Source organism: Parasteatoda tepidariorum, chromosome 6 (genome assembly GCF_982258835.1).
Source record: "Parasteatoda tepidariorum strain Cologne lab strain chromosome 6, Ptep-v5.0, whole genome shotgun sequence".
In the NCBI taxonomy this organism is placed as follows: Eukaryota; Metazoa; Arthropoda; class Arachnida; order Araneae; family Theridiidae; genus Parasteatoda; species Parasteatoda tepidariorum.
Window position 1 is genome coordinate 33,942,158 of NC_141760.1, and position 22,282 is coordinate 33,964,439.

General features: G+C 25.9%; 2 protein-coding genes across 2 annotated transcripts in view; both read left to right on the plus strand.

The window, feature by feature from the left end:
- Positions 1-1,888, plus strand: part of LOC107447474 (2-oxoadipate dehydrogenase complex component E1) — a 42,607-nt gene extending 40,719 nt beyond the window's left edge. Inside the window, exon 23 of the mRNA XM_087165626.1 lies at positions 1,339-1,888. Coding sequence (XP_087021752.1) covers positions 1,339-1,440 — 102 coding nt within the window. The 3' untranslated portion in view covers positions 1,441-1,888. The remainder of the gene's footprint in view (positions 1-1,338) is intronic.
- A 4,970-nt stretch (positions 1,889-6,858) lies between these two features.
- Positions 6,859-22,282, plus strand: part of LOC107441902 (structural maintenance of chromosomes protein 4) — a 55,450-nt gene continuing 40,026 nt past the window's right edge. Inside the window, exons 1-9 of the mRNA XM_071178842.2 lie at positions 6,859-6,995; positions 8,329-8,408; positions 10,699-10,841; positions 11,424-11,615; positions 14,117-14,290; positions 14,381-14,545; positions 17,775-17,902; positions 19,156-19,296; positions 19,966-20,116. Coding sequence (XP_071034943.1) covers positions 8,351-8,408; positions 10,699-10,841; positions 11,424-11,615; positions 14,117-14,290; positions 14,381-14,545; positions 17,775-17,902; positions 19,156-19,296; positions 19,966-20,116 — 1,152 coding nt within the window. The 5' untranslated portion in view covers positions 6,859-6,995; positions 8,329-8,350. The remainder of the gene's footprint in view (positions 6,996-8,328; positions 8,409-10,698; positions 10,842-11,423; positions 11,616-14,116; positions 14,291-14,380; positions 14,546-17,774; positions 17,903-19,155; positions 19,297-19,965; positions 20,117-22,282) is intronic.

The window sequence follows — 22,282 nt, forward strand, 5'->3', positions numbered from 1 at the left end:
ACCATTAATGTTTGATCTTATGTTTGCTTCATTTATGTATTTATGTGTCTATTTATTTTTTATTGTAGTTGATTCCTACTTTTTATATCAAACTCTACTTTTATATTTTCAAGAAAGATATTAATATAACATCAAAATTTTTTATAACTTATTAAACATTACAGTGTCGTGGTTTATAAACTATGAAGTATCTTATATTTTGTTTAAAAACCATAATTTAAAATTAAAAATGCATAATTTTTTATGATTTAACGTTTATTTTAAAATTATTTATTCCATATTTTCAAAAAAAAGCTGCTAAAAGATAGTAAAGCAGATAAAAAAGACAGTCACTTTTTCAAATATCATGCCAGTGTATTTTTATGGTGCTTTGCAGAATGAGTAAAGAAAAATATTTGTTTTGAAACCTGTTAAAAGTAAACAAGATGAAGCTAGGGTAAATCAAAACCAATTAAATTAACTGTATATTTTGATTTTATTTTTGAATGATGAAAACATTGAAATTACTGTTAAGTACAATGGAAACATTATACAAGGTGGCCTCAGAACAAAGAAAAGTTCAGGAATTTTATATATTAGGAAAAATCAGATAAATGTCAGTTGATTTTCAGTTACTCAAGAAGTTAGAGAAAATAAATTTAATTGAGTTTGAAGTACTTAAAAATCCAATACATTTTTAAAAATATATTGTAATAATTTTTATTAACAAATTCTCTATTTTCAATATTAAAAGCAAATGTGAGATATTTTCATTAGAATAAAGTATAACTGAAAAATTAACAATAAAATTTACATCATCGGTTACAAAAATCAGGGAAATTAAATAAAATCAATTTGGAAAAGTAAGATCATATTTTTTTTTTTTTTTTTTTAGTATCTTTGGTTTTCCTGATTTAAAAGAAAATTTCAAATAAGCCTGATTTGATTAAGTAATTAAAGTTAGTAATAAATTTTTTTTGTTTTACATTAAACTCGATTTATTTGTAATTATTTATTAATGATTTAAAATATGAGCACGATAAAAATATTAGGTAATTTAATTTTAAAAAGTAGTCAAGCTTTATCGATAAGTAGTTATCGCTATTTAATTAGGACATTCCAGAATAACCAACATTCTATTTATTTTATTTACTTTAGAGGTAGAAATTTCACCACAACTCCTCACCAATGTTTCAAATCAGACAAAATAATTTTAAAATTATCAAAATATTATCATTGCACTATAACAATAAAGCCATCGGTTATATTTGCTGCATTAGTTCTTATAATTTCTTCTTTTTTAATGAAATTTTTATTTTATTAAACTAATACATGTTTTGAATTATTTATTTTCAACAGCTAAAATATGCTGGACGAAGACCATTAGGAACACCTGCTGTAGGAATTGGAAAACTACACCAAGAAGAAATTAAATCTGTTTTAAGCCAAACTTTTGAATAATATTTTGCTGAACATTTAAAAAAAATTTGAGATTATAGAGCTTTTTAATAATTTTGATGTGCAATTGAAAAAGCAATGTATATGCATCACAATTAATTTCAAGAAAAGTGGTTTGACAACCATTTTCTTTCCATTACTAATGCTACAAACGCTAAAATAGAATTTCAGAAAACTCATGAAACAAAATTTGTTTTTGAAAAAAATCATTTTTTTGCAGTATATAGCATATTGTACAAAGATTCCAATTATATTAATATCTCAATTTTGATTATTTTGTCGCATAGATTGATTTTTCTTTTGCACGGCAGTATTTTTCTATTTTACACCAATTATTAAGAGTTGTTTAAATTTTTTATAAAAGTTATTGTTATATATTTATTTTTATACTGTTGTCTTATGTATAGAACTTAAGTTTTTTTTTAAGAAATAAAATAGTTGATTACTTCCATTTTTCTTTATTTTGTGCATAATTCTTCAACAAATCTTTAATTATTAATAAATACAACTTTAGAAATTAAAGGTCCAAATTAGGTTATGTTCTTTGTTAAAAATATAAAACATTAATAATTTGGAGTCTACATTTAACATTTGATAGTAAAAAAAGCTAATAATTTTGTAAGAAACTTAAAAATGAGTTTTTATTTAATTTTAAATAATTTACCGAAATTCTTTAGAAAGCAATGTGCTCATATTATATAGAGTCAATAAAGCAAGTTGTAGAAGTACATTATTTATACAATAAAATACAGAAATGGTATTTGAAATTAATATTTAATAAGAAAATATTAAATTTGGTTTATGAACTTTTACTTATTTTTTCTTCAAAATTTTCAGTTTTTTATCTATTTTTCATGCTTTGCATTATAAATCAATATGATTTGCGAATCAATCAATCAATAAGTGAACATTAATCCTAGTCATGTTCATTTGCACTAAGTATTTCTATTTTTTCTGTAGAATTCAAAAATTATGTAATAACAAAATTAAATCCCCGTTTTCTTCTTGCGCTTGAGCATTTAATCAAATGAGATCCATTTGTTTTCAATTTGAAAAATTTTATTAAACAAACCTCAATTTTTTGCATTGGTCTTGAGAGGCTAATTATAAACTTAAAACATGAAATTAGAGGATAAATTTCAATATCGAGGGGGAACAAAATATTTTAAGATAATTTTTAAGTACAAAATTTACAAATATACGTCACAAAATTTATTTCCTATCACCTGCCTTAATCTTTTTTTTTTTTTGGCCTTGATATAGTTAATCTCGCATTATTATATGGAATTATTTTATTATTCTAAAGAAACAGAGAAAAGTTGAATGAATATATAAAAGGCATTCATAACAATAAATATTTTATTTTATTATATAATATAGATTTTGCTCAAATTAAAATATTAGTCTCTAGTTATATTGTGCTCGTTGGAAAACAATAAGAAAGGTGAGTATATTTGAGTGCTACTACGACTTAATAGTTAGCTGAATAGAAATTCTACTTCCAACCAGTTTAGTTCAAGCTCTCCTACATTTGGGCTAAAAATGGAATGTTTTCTATTTTCTCTATGTGTCAGCATGTGTAGCAAATATGTGTTAGTTTTACAAAAAATATTTTTCATGAGAGCAAACTTGTGCCTTGTTTTAAACTTAATTAAGGAGTTACATCCCACGATTTACGTAAGCTACATTAATCAATGTAAAATAAGAATTTGAAAATCTAAGTAAATTAAAAATAAAATTAATTATAAGTCCACAATTATCAGATGTCTCCACTTCTTAGCAAAGTGTTCGATTATTCATTCTACTTCTAAACAGTTAATCCAGATTTCTTTTAGAAATTTTTTTAAAAATTTAGCTTAAAAAAAATCTTTATTTATATAGGCGTTTAAAAAATTTCCATAGAACTATATCTTGTGAAATATTGGTTTCATAGAAAATTATACGATTTGTGACATATCGACAGTGTCAAGATTTACTATGAAAAGGTACTCCAACATAGAATTGAGTTAACGTGTCTTATATACTAGTGAATAGGAATTGTATCTTTGTAGTAATAGACACACTACAGTACTCCACTACCAGAATTTTATCTGTAATAAAATTCGAGTTGATTCATTGCTGTCTTGTGAGAAGCCAAGAGAGCTGTATTAACATCACCGTACTTTTGAGTGCTGATCGTGAGAGCTGTATTAAGTTCACAGTCGTGGTCGCTCCTGTGTTGCCATTAACAGTCAAGTGTATACAGGTGGATAGTGTGTGTGATCGAGACTGAGTAGCAACAGCGCAAGGAGGTGAATAATGTAGCAATCACAAGTCAGCTGTTCAATGTCGACCATCCACTAAAGTGGGCGTTACTGTTGGGGCAAGTACTGTATTCAGATCACGTCCGAAGAATCATCAGTAGTTTCTAAACCCCTTTGCTACCGCTATCAAACAGTGAAAACTCAGGGGTCATTCTAAATGCCTTTGGATTTGGTCATTGTGAATACACTGACCAATCAATTTCTCAATTCTTTCAAATTGTATTGTGCAGGCATAAATGCATACACCTGCGTTATCCCACAGACTGAACTAGATGCAATGAGTAGTCTCTTTATTCTAGAATCATCTAAAGAGGGAAATTTTGCAGATTAAATTGTAATTTATTCATATCAAATATTACTGGTCATTCTTTTACCTAGGAATTTCACTCAACTCTACAGAGCTTGTGACCCCTTTTAGGAAAAATCAGATTTCTATTTAAGGAATGAAATTTTATTAATTAAAAATGGCTGAACATTTAAATTGGTATATACTATATGTCTCCAAAGTAGAAACTAAAAATTTAGTAAACAAGTTTAATCTTCACTAGATGTTGGATTTAAAAATCATTTTTGTTTCAATAATATATCTTTAAAAACATTTTGTTTGCTTTTTTTTTTCAGATGAAAATTATTTTTTAAAAAATACACAATACTGTATAATAGCTTCATTGAATTTTATTACAAAGTTTGGTTTTGATGACATCAGAAACGCAGCAACAAAATAGTGTTATAAAAATATGTTATGATTAAATCATATTTACAATAGCAAAATGTAAATGAAAAGCTTGTCAACTACTGAAATAGGCAATGACGCTTCTTGTATAGCGTGGCAGGAAAATGTAAGTGGTGTAACAAGACATAGCTATAAGAAGTAGCAAAATACTATCTAATAATTAGTTAAGGTTTACTTTTTTGTAAGTTCAGATAACTTAACCTAAATCAACAAACTGAATACTTAATGAACATGCAATTAAATAAAATTAAGTGCTTAAAAAATTGTCAATATTATAGTTTTTTTTTTTTTTAATCACTAATAAGTAAACTCTTTTCTAAAACTTAGATTTAATTTTTGAAAATATTGCACTTTATATTTTTTCAACTTATTAAACATAATAAAACAGTAAACATTTAAAACACAGGCATGTATACAAGTAATGTTATATTTAAATGAAATGATAAAATTTTACATAGTTTTGCAATATTTCTCTTTTTATAAGTTATTTACAGCTAAAATAGATGTTGAAGTACTTGAGTTTGCATTTAGAAATAAAATTATATTTAACAAAAAAAAATTAAAACTGAATGACTAAAAAGTAATTAATATACTATAGAATTCATTCTTTCATTCCATGAAAGGCTAATGCGGGTTAGCTCCATCATCCTACACAAAGGCAAAATTTCTCCCAATACTGATTCAGGAAATCCCTTGTCTTCTGGATTGGGTTCAAAATTACAACGCTACCTAGTTGAACATTTGTAGTCGTAAACCCGAAAATTGGGTTGGCTATTCAATGACGACTATAAATTATTCGTAGATAGATATTATCAGAATGTTTAAAGTGAAGGAAAAGAACTTTGAATAATCTTATAATTTTCAACTCAAAAAATATGCTGCTGTTCTGGATCAATTTATTACAATGTAAATAATTTTAAATTTAATATAAATAGGAATTAACTAGGTACATAATTCCTTTGTAACTTATTTAAAAATTCCTGCTCAATCTCATTTAAAGAGAAAACAATTTTAAATGAAACTATCTCTTTTCTTCATTTTACAGAGGAATGTACACTGGTTTACTTTGCAGGGAATCTCAATCCAAAAATGACTTGTTATCACAACATATAAGGCTGAATAGAAATTTTTTAAATATCAAGAACATACTTAATGTTTACAACTAAATCAATCATAATGATAAACTAAAAACTTATAAATAAATCAGTCTTTCAACTGTAAATATAAGGGGGGGGGCAGCATTTCAGAAAATATTTGTAGTATTCCAATTGCTAAACAATTCATGGAAATATTTCCATACTGTAATTTGAGGCAGAATAATGCCTAAGTCCAGTCCCAGCCAGCAAGAAATTAAAATATATATATATCATATAAGAACAAACTCGTGGAGTATAACTCACGGCCACCCTTGGGTAAATCTATACATACTTCTTAAAAAAAAAAATTTACAGTTAAAAATCCAGTTGACGCAACAGATCACGATACAGAAATATCAAACCAGTTCATTAAGTAGAAGTCCATGTAAGTATTTACAAGGAAATTTTTTTCTACAAACAGGATAGATATATTCATAGTAAGATAAATATTTTTGATGTTTCATGCACAAATCAAATTATACACAATTACAATATAGAAATTAAATCAAAACTGAATTAAAACTATAAAAAGATTAGAATAACTAAAATTAACTTAGATTTATTACTTAATAGTAAAGTTTTAATATTCAAGCACACTAATATGCAATGAAATAACCAGGTTTTGCTATTTTTGAAGCATTTTTTATGCTCATTATAAAAAGGGTGTGCCCTTTTAGCAAATGTTTTGTTTCGGATATTCCATTTAGTACTTTTATATCGGTAAACAAATTATTAAACTGATTTCCGTTTAATTACTAATGACAGTAGCAATCACAATTGATGTACTTATGCTACTAAATTTTATGAAGCTTTATTTTATCTAGAGAATTGATTTGAATACCTAATTATTCTTATAAAATTAAAAGGATACTGAAAAGTCGTTTTTCCCAAGGTTCTAGCATGGAAATTGCAGTTCTTAATTCATAAACTAGATAAAGTTGCTTCACTTTATCAACGAATCGACTTACCACAGCCATGATAATAATTTAAAAGGCCTTTCTCAGTAAGCTAACTGTTCAGCGTACTTGAATTTTGTTGATAAACACCTACCACGTTTGCCTTGACTTATGCTTGTTACACGAATACATCTGTTTGCTCATGCTATCCTGTATTTTAAGCTAAAAAAGCAAGAATGCATATAACTAATAGAAAAATGACTTATAACAAATTAATGTATTTTTTTTATTTTAATCAAAATTTAGATATCAAAATGATAGGTTATAAAATATTTACCGTTTAACTGTAAATCACTTATCCGTCACCCGCCCCGCCATTTTTGTTTTGATTTTTCGTAACGATCGGTGTTGGAGTTATTGTTTATAATGTCAAAATCATTAACTACCATAGAAGATTATCTAATCTAATGTAGAATTTTACATACATGAAGTGTGTGTATTATATAAATTTTGTTCTGATCAATTAAAATGCAAATTTATGATAAATAAAATTTTAAAGTGTTTAACCATTGTTTCTTATTACCGATTGTTGGAATTCTAGGAATTGCGAATTCTTATTTAAATTTATATAATATTTAGCTACTTAATTTTTATGCATTCATCTAGATAATTTTCAATTACTATATTTATAATTACATGATTTATTTAGTAAAAATAAACCTTCATATGTTCTGTTCACGGAAATATAAATAATATTGTCGAAAAAACTTAATTAAGGGTCAGAAGGTGAAAATCACCAAGTTCTTAAAAATTTGACTGATAGATAATTAATTTTTTATGTATACCAATTATTTTTAATTATTAATATATACCATTAAATTTTTTCTTGTTAAAAGAAATGATAAAAATATTGTTATACATAGTCTTTATTAGAAGTATCATTTTAAAAATATTTTAGGCATGCAATATTTATCAAAACCTTTTTGGTATTTTTCATTTAGCCAGGAGCAAGAAAATTCAAGTATTTTTTTTTTTAAAAATTTCTTTATTTTTATTATGATTAATTTTTTAAGTGATCGTCCATCTTGTTCAATGTTTTCGAAAATTAATGAAATGAAATTTAAAAAAAGCTGGCAAAAGTCTTAACTTTTTTTGGCAACATGTCACCTTTTTTAAGGCATACTTCTGTATGGTGATCTGTTGAACCAACTATGATTGAAAAGTTGCCACAAATGGATTTTTAAATTTCAAATAATTTTTAAAAATTTTATTGGCTTCCCTGGGTTATATCCTTTATGCAGTTATATCCTTTCAGTTATAACTCTTCTGTTTTTTTTTTTTTTACTTTTTTGTTGGCCACTGCTGGAAAACTGCTATAACTAGGTTTAGGTCATGAGTAAATCTTCCCATTTTTAATGGTTAAAAATTAAAGAAAAATATAAGTAATCTTGACCCCATTTTGTCATATATTATTCTTAGGTTTTTTCTTCTGCCTCACTGTCTGAAAATTACCAAAGCGCACAAAATATTTTTATTTTTCTATCATTACTTCCTATAAAAAATGGTACTATATTTAGTTAAATTCTAACTTTATTCTCTAATTTTAATTTATCTATATTTTTCTAAAAATTTCTAAATGAATTTTATGTTTTCTAAATTGTTTATATCAATGAATGCTCACGAGTAGATAATTAAAAAAAAAATTTCGTCTATAAGTTTTATCCTATCTAATGTCTGTATTATTTTTATACATACTAAGAATCAAATTTTATGTATGATAACTTTCTGATCTTTTTCATAAAAATATTTAATTGTATTTGTAGGAGATATAATTGAGGAATAAACATGCATCAACCAACTGCTGAGCAACTAGGTTTTATTGAAGATGCAGATGGTGCTATATGTGAGTAATTTTATTTATTTATTTCTTTTTTTTAAATTTTTCATATATGGATAATTTCATGATTCAAAGGACAACATAACAAAAATATATTATAGTATCCCCGTGGCAGAATTTTTTCGAGCTATCTGCGACAAAACTCTCTAGCATTAATATCCTTCTGCAAGATACTTTTAATAATAACAAACATATGTGTTACGAATTTAAAATAACAAATATGTTGTGTTTACGAAGAAAAAAACAACTATATGATTTTTTTTTAATTGAACATGTAATAATTTTTTATTCTAATATTATGGGTGATATTCTAGAATTTTTTTGGGAAGAACGCGCAAATTATTTCCTTCTTCGGATTTTGTAAATAGTTATCAGTAAAAAACATAATTAAAAATCATGAAATCCATAGTAGTAATTGCCGAAAGAAAGATCGACGACGAAATCACCCAAATCGAACTTTTTAAATGCGTGTTTCGTTTCGAGATTTGGTTGTTGTAATAAGTAATAAAAAATATCGGATGTGAAACGTACGGAGAAATCAATAGCAATAAGTGCCGAAAATTCGATAGAACAATGCCTTCAAAAGTAAATACTCAAATGCATGATTCAAATTTTCTATATTGTTTGAAATATATCAAGGAATTAAAAAACCATGTGAAAATCAATGTAATCAATCTGGTGAAAATACAATCGAATCATCCGTCACTTTACGATACTATCACATAAATTGAGAGCGTCAAAAAGTGATTATCTAAATTCATGATTCAAATATTACAAGAAATTTACATTTATTAGGTAATTTTACGAAGATTACGTTGTAAATTTCTGTTGTAAATAAAAAGAAAATTTTTTACTTTTCAAAAGAAAAATCTTTCTGCGTGAAATCTGTTACGTTCTGCGACAATGTCGCTGTGTAGTTATAGAATTAATTTTACAACAATGAAAAGTGTGATATTATAATTTTAAAATAGTTTTCATTTGTAATTTTGGTCCCAAGAGCTTCTATGTTTGAAACTCTGTGTATGTAATTTATATGTGCTTTGAATGTTTTCCATTAGTTTGAAGTTTTTTTAAAAATAAATTTAAAAATGAACCACATTATTTCTTAAAGATGAAGAGGAACTTCAAAATAAAAAGTTTTACTCCTTGTCCTTTGTTTTAGTCACATTTTATATTTTTATTCTAAATTAAACATTTATAATTTTCATCTTTTTTCTCATATGGATACTAATAGTGGGCTACTGAAAAACATCTCATAATTTTTAAAAAAATTATTAAATATTTATCAATGAAGGAAAGCTTAAAAATAAGAACCTATCAAAATGTAATGTCATTCACCATGAAATTGCCTAACTCATCCTTATAATAATTGAGTGTTGGTTACAGATTTTAATCTTGCTAAATAAAAATTTTCAGAATAATAATGGTATTGTAATTTATTTCTTTATTTTTTTGTTATATTGAAATTTTGATTTATGTATAACAAAAATGTTTGAACTTTACTAATTTATGTTCCTCTTATGCATCTGTAAAGTTAGATAACTTAACTGTTAGTTTATGTTGTTTAGTATATCATATATATATACCACATGTATATATTTTAGTATACGAGAGTAACCCATTTTACATGTCAGAGTTGTTACTACATTTTGAATGTACTTTAACAAACTTTCTTCAGAAATGCTATTTTTTGCATAAAATTTTTATCAATAAAATGGGAAAATATATGAAATATCCCTTTTGAATAATCATCAGGGAAATCTTTAAAATATTTTATTTCATTTTATATTAATGAGTATCTTTTTTTTATTTGATTTTTTTTTTTTTTATTTAAATAAAATTTGTTCAACTATACATGAAAACAACATTGGCATAAATCAGTTTGTACAACTTTGAATTTAAACAAAAATATTTAAAATTGTATAGATTTATTATAATGAAGTTAAATTAGTTTGTCAAAAGTTTTGATTAACAGAAGTTAAAAAAAAACATATTATTTTAATAAAGTTTGCCTTAACCTTAAAAAAGCTTTAAAACCCAGTATTTTTATTTATTTATTTTTATGTTACCTTCATATGCTATATGTAAAAACAGATAGGTTGTCAAATCCCTGAGTCATTCCAACTTAATAATGGAATAATTGAACTAATATTAGTAATTGATTTTAATTGAATTCTGTTGCATTAGTTGAACATATATGTTTATGCTATGAAATTATTTAATAAGTAGAAATTTCTTTTGGGTTTATTTTCAAACACCAGAGATCGTTTTCATAATTAGGGTAATATCTTTACAGCAATTGATGAAATCACAATATCATCTGCTCCAGCCCCAGCTTTGTCAACTGATGTTCCTAATTCACGACTGATAATTGACTCTCTTCTGGTTCGAAATTTTAAATCATATGCTGGAGAACAAGTGATTGGTCCTTTTAACAAGGTATAATATTCAGATATTGTTTATTGTTATTCTAAATAAAATATTTTTTGAATTTTAATTATTTTAACAATTACTTATCATAGATTTGTTGATAATATTTTGAAATTATGATAAAAGGAGCTTTATAAGTTTTGAAAGGGCACTCATTCAACTGCGTAAAAATTTAACAAAATGTGTAATATTAATATTATATTTTTAAATTACCATCTTATATTATTTTATGTGTATGTTCCAAATTCTCTCTGATTATAAGAATAAGTGAAAAATTTCTAGTTTATAAAAGTAATTAAGATGATAATAATATATAATTTCTAGGCATAAATTTTTTCAAAAAAAGTAAGCTAAAATAAATTATTAATTGATAGACAATGTGAAAGATTTTTATATAATTTAAACTGAAAATTACAAAAAAATGATCCTTGCCTCTTTTTTTTTAAGTCATTTATTTAAAAAATAATTTTAAAAATTAAAACTATAAAAAAAATTTCCCATATCCCTCCATAACAGTACATTGTAAACTATTCCAAAATCAATAGTTTAATTTTTATTTTGATAATTTTTTTCTCTTATTTGAAATTATAGAATTTCACTGCTGTTGTTGGCCCGAATGGAAGTGGAAAATCAAATGTCATTGATTCATTATTATTTGTATTTGGTTATCGAGCTAAGAAAATTCGATCAAAGAAAGTCAGTCACCTGATTCACAAAAGTGACCAGTATCCAGATCTTCCAAGTTGCACTGTTACTGTACACTTTGCTTATGTGAAAGATGAGGTAAGAATTAGTGTTTCTAGAAGACATTACAAGTTTAATATTTTTCTATCACGAAAAACATGTTCAGTTTCTAATAAATTTCAATTTTTGAAATTGTAAATGATAATTTAATAAAAATTTATTAAAATTGCCACTTTAAACAACACTAAAAATTTCTTTAAAACATCTAATATTAAATTACATCACTGGATTGAAATTGTTATATGTTTATTATTGTCCGCATATGAAAATAAAACAGCTGTATTTTAACTTCTGTTGATATTAATGAGTTTTTATATGATGGTCGCACTTTAATAAGTTGTGAATAACTATTAAGTGGATAGTGTTTTTAAAAAGTTCATAATTTTCCTTTCTAAAAAGAATTTTTTTTTTCTTCACTCCTTTGTCGAATTTTCACATTGTTCTATTCAATTTTTCACAATTCATTCAACTACAACCCATTTTGGTATATCATAGTGCATAAAAGCACCAATCAGTTTACATATTTGATGAAATCATTCGGTATGTTGCGAGTCCGCAAGTAAGCCGGATTCAAAGGTTCTTGCTCTCACATATGCAACTCTGCTGCGTTTTGTAGGAGATTCATGATTACGGGTTTCATTTTCTGCCCTCTAAAAACGAATTCATAAATCTCTCGAATTTTTACTGATCATGAGGATGTTAGATTTTCTTTTTGAATCATAACTAGTCAATGATGTTCCTTTGGTATATTTTGGTTCTTAAAACGGAAATATTTAAAATATTAAAAAATAAATTTAATCTTCAAAATTTAAATTTCAAATATATTTATTTCTTGGAAATTTTAAAATCATTAATTCATTCCTAAATATTTTTTCTAACTGTTTTTCTTATATTTTTAAATACTTTTTCCTACATAATTGAGATTGTTGTTTGAGTATTTGTTCATGAATGATTTGGATCTAATTATTGCAACTATCTGTATTTTTTATTTGAACTTTTTAGACTTAACATGGTTGTCTTACCTAAGAGATGGAGATCATTAAAAATTGATGATACTTTAATCTTGCTTACTCAATTTTCTTGTTAAGTTGTTTAAAAGTGGATAATTGCATTTGTTATTATTTATAAAATGTTGGTATTAGTAAAATTTTTTCCATTAATTTATCAAGCTCTGTTTTCGCCCTCAAAAAATCAGCCATCTGATTGATAACTATTAAGTAGGGGTACTAAGTAGAGAAACTAAACTCTCATAGCAATGTTTGCTAAGGCTTTATTTCATATGCACCTATTTTGCAGCTTATTCTTTTTGAGATTATTTCCAATTGAATGTGTGCAATTGTTTGTTTTTGTTTTTTTTAATCCAAGATTTCATATTGATCTATATGAAGTGGTAGGTCATCCAGTCTCTACAGGTGATTAGCATTAAAATAAGCAATGGCACTAGCGCTAATAATTTGTATGCTTGAATTGCTCTTTACAGGGTTGCCACAGGTGACTAAAATGCCACTATTTGCAACAATTTTCGACCTGAGACGACTATGGCAACTTTTTTTGCCTGAAAAGCCTAAGAAAGCAACTATTTTCAGGAAAAGGAGACTTTTCTGTGCTCCTAGGTTGTTGTTTTTTTTTTTAGCATAAATTGGGTTGACAACCTTAGGCCCACGGTAGCTTCTGAACACAATGAATTTTTTTTTTTCTTAAAAAATTTTGAATTGCGAATTCGAGTAATCGTTTTTTAATTTGCTCAATTTGCACAGATTCCTTTGTAAATCTATTTTGTTCCTCGACCGCCTTTTCAACAGTTATTGCTGCCAAATTCTGCATGATTTTAAAAAACCCAATTTTTAATATGATATTACGATATGAGAATTTCGAATTTGAATAATCACTTTTTACAATTGTATATATGTATTTGCTAGATCGATTATTGTTTAAACTGAAAATTTTTTAGAAAAAGTATGCTTTTCAATGATTTCTAATAATTTAAAGTATTTAATATTCTGCAAATATACTAATATTTTGATATAAAAATTTAGTTCTGGAACACTAATGTTTATATAAAAATTATCATATTTGCTACCAACTTGACTAAATGGATCATGGTATATGATAATTAAGTCAATTAATAAAATTTTAGTCGCATTTTTGTTCTTATTTAGGCAACTATTTTCATGCTTTAGACCACTAAAAGCAACTATATAGTTCATTTTTTTCTGTGGCAACCCTGTCTTTATAGCAAAAACAGTCTAGAATTTTGTTAAGATTCTTAATAAAATAGCAGGGAAGTAAAAAAAAAAAAAAATTTATTGTAAACATGGTTTTAAAATTTTTTAACTATAAAAAAAAACCAAGCCAGCATGTCTGCGACAAAGAGACACTGTGCCAATTTTCATGAGTGGTGAGTAGAAATAGTCCATTTACATTCATTTATATATATAAAAAAATTTCATTAATGTAATTACATTACATTTTTGTTGTCAACTTTTTTTTCTTTCGTTTGTTATACCTTTTTTTTTTTAGAATTATATACATAATTTCAGGGAGAACGAGGTGTTATTATCAAAGATTCAAGGTTTTCACTGTCAAGAACAGCATTCAAAGATGACTCTTCTTATTATGAAATGAGCAATAAGCGTGTTCCTTACAAAGATGTTTCTAAAGCATTAAAAGCATATGGTATTGATCTGGAGCACAGCCGATTTTTGATTTTACAGGTTAGAATGAGTATCAGTGATGATATTTTGTAAATATATTGTAATAGTTTATTCTTGACTATGTCATTTTATTTTATTTTTTTCTGATAGGGCGAAATTGAAGCTATATCTTTAATGAATCCTAAAGCTCAAAATGAACATGAGACTGGTATGCTTGAATACATTGAAGACATAATTGGTTCAAATCGTTTTATTGAACCTATCAAGCATTTTAAAGAGAAAGTTGAAAAGTTAAATGAAGAAAGAAAATTATTGGTAAGCATGAAATTTTCTTATTTATTCGAAATATGTGAAATAGCTACTATATTGTATCAGTAAAGAAATTTATGAAATGTTTAAGACAAACAACTAATTTTATAAAGTTTCAGCCAATTTCAACTGCAAAAAATTTTAAGAATCAATTAATGCACTTGGATAAATTTTCTTATCTAAAATTTCAAAATCATCAAAATTAATAACCAAAAGATCATCCATAAATCTGAGAAAGAAGTTTGTAGGAAGATTATCAAATAATTTAACAAATCTAGATTCTTGAGGGGGAAAAAGAAAAATATTGAAAACATTAGTACTAAAATTATTTCCCATGCCGATACCATTAATATTTTGAAAAAGACAGTCGTTAAATAAAATATAATTGTTGTTGATATTAATATGAACAGGAAATTTCTGAATCTCTTCATCAAAATATCATTAACATTAAATAGGCTTTTGAAGAAATCAAATAGGCTATTGAAGGCTATCAAGAATTTTTGTTGGACGAGAAGTATAGTACTTTTTGAAATCAAAACAATATAGCGAATCAAAATTTAAATTAATATTAGTGTTTTTAAAACCTGTATACTATTTTTAATATTCTAATTTAGGTGATTATTATTTTTAATAGGCTTGTTAATTTTATTGTATACTTTTTAAGAATATTTTCTAAGCAAATACCGTTTTTTTTTTTTTTTTTATGTTGCTATTTATGCCACTAGCAATAAACCTGAATTTAGTTGTAGTTTTGTGGAATTTTGGATTAGCAAAAAGAAAATTATTAATATTATTTGGTTTAATTTTAAGTTTTTTATGTATAATAATGTGTGTATATATATATATATATATATATATATATATATATATATATATATATGCACGCACACATTTGTTTTAAAGTTGAATGGTTATTTAAGCCACAATTATTATTTTAGGTAGGAAGGTAAGAAAATCTCAAACCTCGGCTAAAATTTCAAGACATCAACGCATGACATACAGCAAAAATTTAAATATAATAAAGGATTAATTAAATTAATTTAATATATTAATCCCTTTTTTCTCAAGACTAGTTAAAAAAAATTATTAATTATGTATTGCAAAAAAGAAAAATCAATTTTGTCAATTGAAACATTTTGCAAGACTAGTTCAACCATTTTCCTCTATAAACTTTCTGATTATGTTATTTATTTTTAATTTTCATTAGTAGAGAATAAATTAATTTAGCTTTTATCTTAACCAAGTAATTAAAAATAATAAAAAAATTATTGTTATTCAAGCAATTGAATTTGCCTCATCATTTGAATTGTGAAAATTAGCAAGTAGTTTTGATTTCGAAATCCAGTTGTTGTATGTCAGAAGAAATTTTAACATCCGAAATGTTATATCTACAAACTCTGCTCAATCCGACCTAAAACTCTTGACGTATTATATCCTCAGTGGTAGACATATCATGAGGTAAAATCTCCTTGCCGCCTGTCTAACAGTGTGAAATTTTCGTGGATTTTCTCTTCATGTAACACAAACAGGGCCGGATTAACCTATAGGCACACTAGGCACGTGCCTAGGGCCTACGAAAAACTTAGGAGAAAAAAATTTGTGGACAAAAATAATTTAGCTTTAAAAACAACAAGTATTTTGCACGAAATTATGAAGATACAAATAAAAATATAATATTTTTCGGTAATAAATTATTTTGCAGAATCTTATGATCTAATATATTACTTTTTTGCGATTTTCGGATTCAACGAAATCTTGTATTATGCTGTCGAATTCCAAACTACGCAAAATGTCGTATTCAATAGACATAAGTACGAGCGATGCCAAACGATCTTGATTCATTGTTGAACGCAAATAATTTTTATCAATTTTAACCTGGAGAAAGATCTTTCTCTTTCTGCATTTGATCCAAGAATCGACAAATATATTCTTAATGCAATATGAACGTTAGGAAAAGTATTCACTAGTTTATCTTTAACATAGTTATCGATCGAACTAATCATAATGGTATTATCGATATCGACTGCAATATTGGCAGTATGTTGGTATTGCAGATAAAGTTCGATAAACAAATTTGTAAATTAAAATCCATCTTAATAAAAATGTTAAAAGAAATATGCAAGAAAAATTTAGCATATATTTTGAAAAGAGGGGTGGGGGAAGGAGGGGAGGGCCCAAAAACGGCTATGCCTAGAGCCCACGAAAGGTATAATCCGGCTCTGTGCCTAGGGCCTACGAAAGGTATAATCCGGCTCTGAACACAAATGATGGTTAGTTTCATCAAATAATTAGTTTGTCCCAATATTTGATCCAGAAGCTTTCTTGTCTTCTGTGTTGAGTTCGAAATTACAAGGCTATGGAGTTGATCATTGAAAGTCATAATTTCAGAATCAGAAATATATAAATTAATGGGTAATGTAATAAATGTGCACACAGAAATTTTATTCCCCCCCCCCCCGATTTATCCTAAAGTTTGATTGTTAAATTAGATCAACTTAAAAATGAAAGTTCTCTTCAATCAGTACATAAAAGTCAGTTCTCTCAAATAGTACATAATAGTAATTAGAACTTGTTAAGACTGATGCATCTAACATGAATATTTATGTGCAAATAAATAATGGTGTTTAAGAAGTTTCTCTTTAGTAATTTTTCAAAAAATTTTAAAATTAGAATTTTACATATGTAATATTAAAATGTTTAAAGTTAAAGATATTTGGAACTCTAATTCCCCAGTTCTTGCAATCTTCACATTAACTAAGAATACTGTAAGTTCTAAAATTATGTTTTTAAATTTTTTTTTTTCTTTTGCCTATGTTAGTTGATATTTAATAGTTGATAGTAAATTTTAGTAATTCTTTAACACTTAAGTAAAGGTGTATAGAAAAATTTCCTTGACTAGCTTTGTTTCCCTTTTGATTAAAATAAAGAGGAACTGACTTGTGTAGGAAAACTGCCAGATTCTATCTAAGACCATGGTTGGGATTACAGCTAGAGTTAGGAACTTTTAAAAATGTCAATTTTCCAATTTTTACACTTTACTCAAATTTATTTAATTATTTCAACTGTTCTAATTAAAATAATTTTAAATATCTGAAAGGTGTGTTGAAATGTTGAAAAAAACATTGCAATAACTTTACCAACATAAATCCTTAACTACGTTTTTAGAAAGATTTGAGCAAATCCTGTGCAAATTAAAGTTCCATATTGTAATTTGTAGATTTATATTTCTTCTTAGGTTTCCCAACTGAAAATGGTGGAGAAAGAGAAAGATGAACTTGAGGGTCCAAAAAACAAAGCTATTGAATTCTTACGACTAGAAAACAAACTATGCTTAACAGAGAATTCTCTTTATCATTTAAAACGGTAACCCATTAAATTTTTAGCATTTCTGCAAGTTTCTAATTAAAAGTGTTCCTCTTCTTTCAAAAAAATTAAACACTTATTTCATATAAATACATTTATGTATCCATTTTGCTTTATAGGAAAAGGAATTTTGTTTTGTACAATGTTGTGATGAAAATTTTTTAAAACTTGTTAGTCAGAAGTTTTATTGTATTTATTTGTCTAATCATTTTATAAATATTGACCAGTATAAACCCATACAGAATTTGATTCTTAAAAATAGATGTTCTAGAGCCTTTAAAAATCATTGAGTTTTAATTCATACTTCAAAAAAAAAAAAAAAAAGAGGGAGAGATACAGAGGTCGTCAATAACATCTAACATTTTAATAAAAATTTAAATTTATAATTTTACAACACTTTAAAGTAGTTATCAGTTAGAAAGGTTTCTTAACTACAAATCTAAATATGAGTATATATATTTAAAGGAAACATTAAAATGTGTTTTATTAAGAGGAAAATCAGAGTTTAGGAGATTTTCAATCATGGTTGATTAGGTTAGTAAATATTTCTGTATTCATTTACCTCATTTGCTTACCAATTTTATTATGAAGTAGTAATACATATGTCCTTTTATCAGTCTATAAGTAAATTAAAGCTTGGAGATTTTAATTAACCATTTTTTTAACCAGACTTGAGTGTTTATTATTAATTAAGAAACTTATATTTTAGACTGAGTCTTTGAATAGGATTAAGAAACAAAAATCAATTATGATTTATTTTCCTGATTGGTGTGTCAATTTCTACTGAAAAAAAATTCTTGTGCATAAAAAGACCATAAATAAAGCAATAACTTGATAAATAAATGCAATTTAACAATCCATAACAGATATTTTTCTTTATTTTATTTGATCGATACAGTATAATTTCAAATTGTTTCTAGTTATTTGGAACATCAACTGAACATATCACTTTATTATGTATATAAATGCTCCCTAGCATTAACTAAACATGTCCTGAAAAAAGGAAATTGCCAGAGTACACTGCTACCAAAATTCCTGAGTTCTTGGTGCTTGAAAGCCCTTAATTTCTTAAATTAAATTGAATAAATTATTATTACTTAAAATAGAAATGTGTGTGCAATGATAATTGAAAATTTTAGCACTGTTTTTTTGCAGGTGCGACATGTACGAGGGTGTGACATTTCTTCCGAAAATTAATGTAATGCATTTCTAAATACATGTTAAAGTAGATTAATTGATTTTTTTATACATAGATATCAAGCACAAAGTGCTTTTGAAGAAGTTACTGAAAAGAAAAATAAATTTCTGGAAGAGATGAAAGCACTCAAGTTTGAATTAGAAAATGTGCGGGCATCAAAAAAGACTGTAGAAAATTCAATGAATAAAATTAATAGGTAATTTGTGCTATCTGTTTTATTAATTCATTGTTAAAGAATTTTTATTGCCAAAAATACTTTATGTTTTATAAATTAAGTACAAACATTTCATCCATTTATTGCTAATTAAAAGCTTTGTGCATATGACAACCAAAATAATTGTTAAAAACTTATTGCTATATATTTTTTGGCATAGAGTGTTCAAAAACATTATTTTCCATTTGTAAATTATTGTTGGTCCCTGAAACCTCTACTAGCTTTCAACTTCATTGATGTCTATTAGAAATCACATAACTTAAACTCTTCTAAAGTTATAAAATGATTCTCGCAGTATTTCTTGAGAAATATGAAAAAATGAGTAAGTTAGAAGTTTTTCCCTATTTTTGTCCAACCTTTGTATTTAAGTTTAATCTTGTGTTCTAATTAAGATCAAGGAACATACTTTTTTCTTTATTTTATAGAGATTTAGTATTTTTCTTTCAAATGATGAAATAACCCTGATAAGTTTCAAGATTTTTGTGTCCTGAAACCCATAAGAAACTTAAGTGTTATAATTTTTTTTTTTAATTTATTCATCTTAGGTTTCTTTTAATTTAAGAAGTTGCTGTTTTTTAAATTTATCATTTATTGATATGTTGTGGCGAAATATTAAGTGTCAAATAATGTTTTCTATCTTGTTTTTGACAGTGAGTATGAGTCATTTCAAAAGAAATACGAAGAGACTAAAGAAGAATATGCTAATCTTGAACGCCAAGATGCTGCAAATTTAATGTTGATCAAGCATTCTAAAGAAAAAACACAAAAACTTGAGAAAAGCTTAGAAGATGCAAAAAATGAGGTTAATGATATAAATTTTTCAAGCTCTGTTTCTGACCTCAAAATAACTCTTTTGTAAGATTTTTGATTTGAGAAAATTTCTAATAGTTAGTCTCAAAATTCAAGACATTAACTTGTTTCAATCAATGTTTTTTATTGCTGATATCTGGAATAAAGCATAAAACAATTCCCATTATATTTCAACTATCCTACATATTATGTTAGTTAATATAGTTAAAAAGTATAATATAATCGTATAGTGTGTTATGTAGTATCAACTATCAGAATTTCTTACTCCAGACATTTATGCATGGTTAAAAGCTTCCTAAAACCTAGATATCTGAGTTAATATTGATTTTACTTTCTAACTAAGCATTTGATTTATAGATCAGGAATTAATCACATGCTTACTTTTATATTTCCTTCATTTTATGTCATACAAAATAATGCAGCATTGCACGAGAGAGATGCTCTTAAATTTTTACTAAAATATAGAAAATCAATACAATTTAGCATTTACAATCTTTGAAAGTGTGAGGTGTTAAGGTAACATCTAAGCTTTGTAAAAAGCGATAATTTATTTTACAAATAATTAATTACCTAACGTTAAGAACTGAGGTTGAGATAGTTTTTGTTAAATATGTTTAAATTGTTAATTAAAAAGTTTTCTATTTAAAAAAATTGGCTTTGTTATGGACTTTTTTATTGATTTTTGTTGGAAAAAAGACACTATGTTACCTGCCTTATTGTGTCAAGGTTGCCACAGACTACTAAAATGCGACTATTTGCTACTATTTTCTGCGACTTTTTTTTGCCTGAAAAGGCCAAAAAAAACAACTATTTTCAGGAATAGGCAACTAGTGGGAGACTTTTTTACTCTTAGCGAAGTTTTTTTTAAAAAATGAATGTTACTTTTCAGTCCCCTCACTAACATGTACCTATTGCCGCCTACCATGTGCGTAGTGCAGTTAAAACAACTAAATCTTTAGTCAATTTATTTTCAAAAAAGAAAATAAAGAAAAAATATTTTTACATTTATTAAGTACAGAGTTTGACCGTTAGTCAATACTACTTTTTATTATTTTAAATAATTAATTAAAAGAGGGTCTAATGATGTTTTAAAAGCATAATTTTTTTCCCTACAAATTATTTAAAAAAATTTCTAAAGTGAACATTTCTTTCGTTTGTTTTCTACTTCCGTTTTTTTTCTTTTAATTTTTAATTTATTTATGTAAAATATTTTATTACAGTATTATTATTTTTAAACCAGTAAATCTTAAATCATTTTTAATTTAAGAATAATGAAATAAAACTTGGATTTGCTTTTACTTTGACTTCTTTATTATTTTAATTGAAAATATTAAGCAATGATATTGATGTCATAGTAGAATATGTTTAGAATTAGTATTTTCTTTTGTAATAGATTTATTTCTTTTATTTATTTTTGATTGATTTAAAGATTTGCCATAGGTAATTTTTGAACATATGCTAAATTGCGATTCATCGCGATGTATCACAATTTAAAATTTCTGACATTAACCAGTCCTAATCATAGTATATGACACATAAGCTATAATTTTAATTATTTGGCTACTATTTTCGATAAATTTTTGACCCTGTTCAGGCAACTATTTTCCTTCTTGAGGCTACTAAAAGCAACTATTTTTGTTCCTTTTTTGCTGTGGCTACCCTGTTGTGTGGTCAAACAGAATTTAAAAGAAAAAGAAAAAAGCATTACTAGATAAAATTTAAAATTTCATGGAAAAGCATAAGATGAAGCAGGGCTCGAAAAAAACTCAGAAATTTTACCCGTCCCCGAGGACGGCTTGTCCAACAATGTACCCGTCCTCCTTTGAAACTAACCCGTCGCTTTTAAATAAATAAAAATATAATTTTCTCTTATAACATTTATATAAATTGCACAATGAATTAGTTGTTACTAGGATTACAAATACTAGGATTACGTTATACAGTAATAAAAGAAATACAAGGTTACTAATAGTAAAACCTAGTATTTCTATTATGAAATAATTTATTTCTTTGATGAAATAATTTAAATAACAAAGGTTAAGTTATCTGTCAAATATCATGTCAATTTATCCGATGGTACTGCGTTTTTTAAATGAATCAAGTATGACATTTGCCAGTTCCACAATCAAGCCAATGATTTACAGAGGTTTCTGCACAG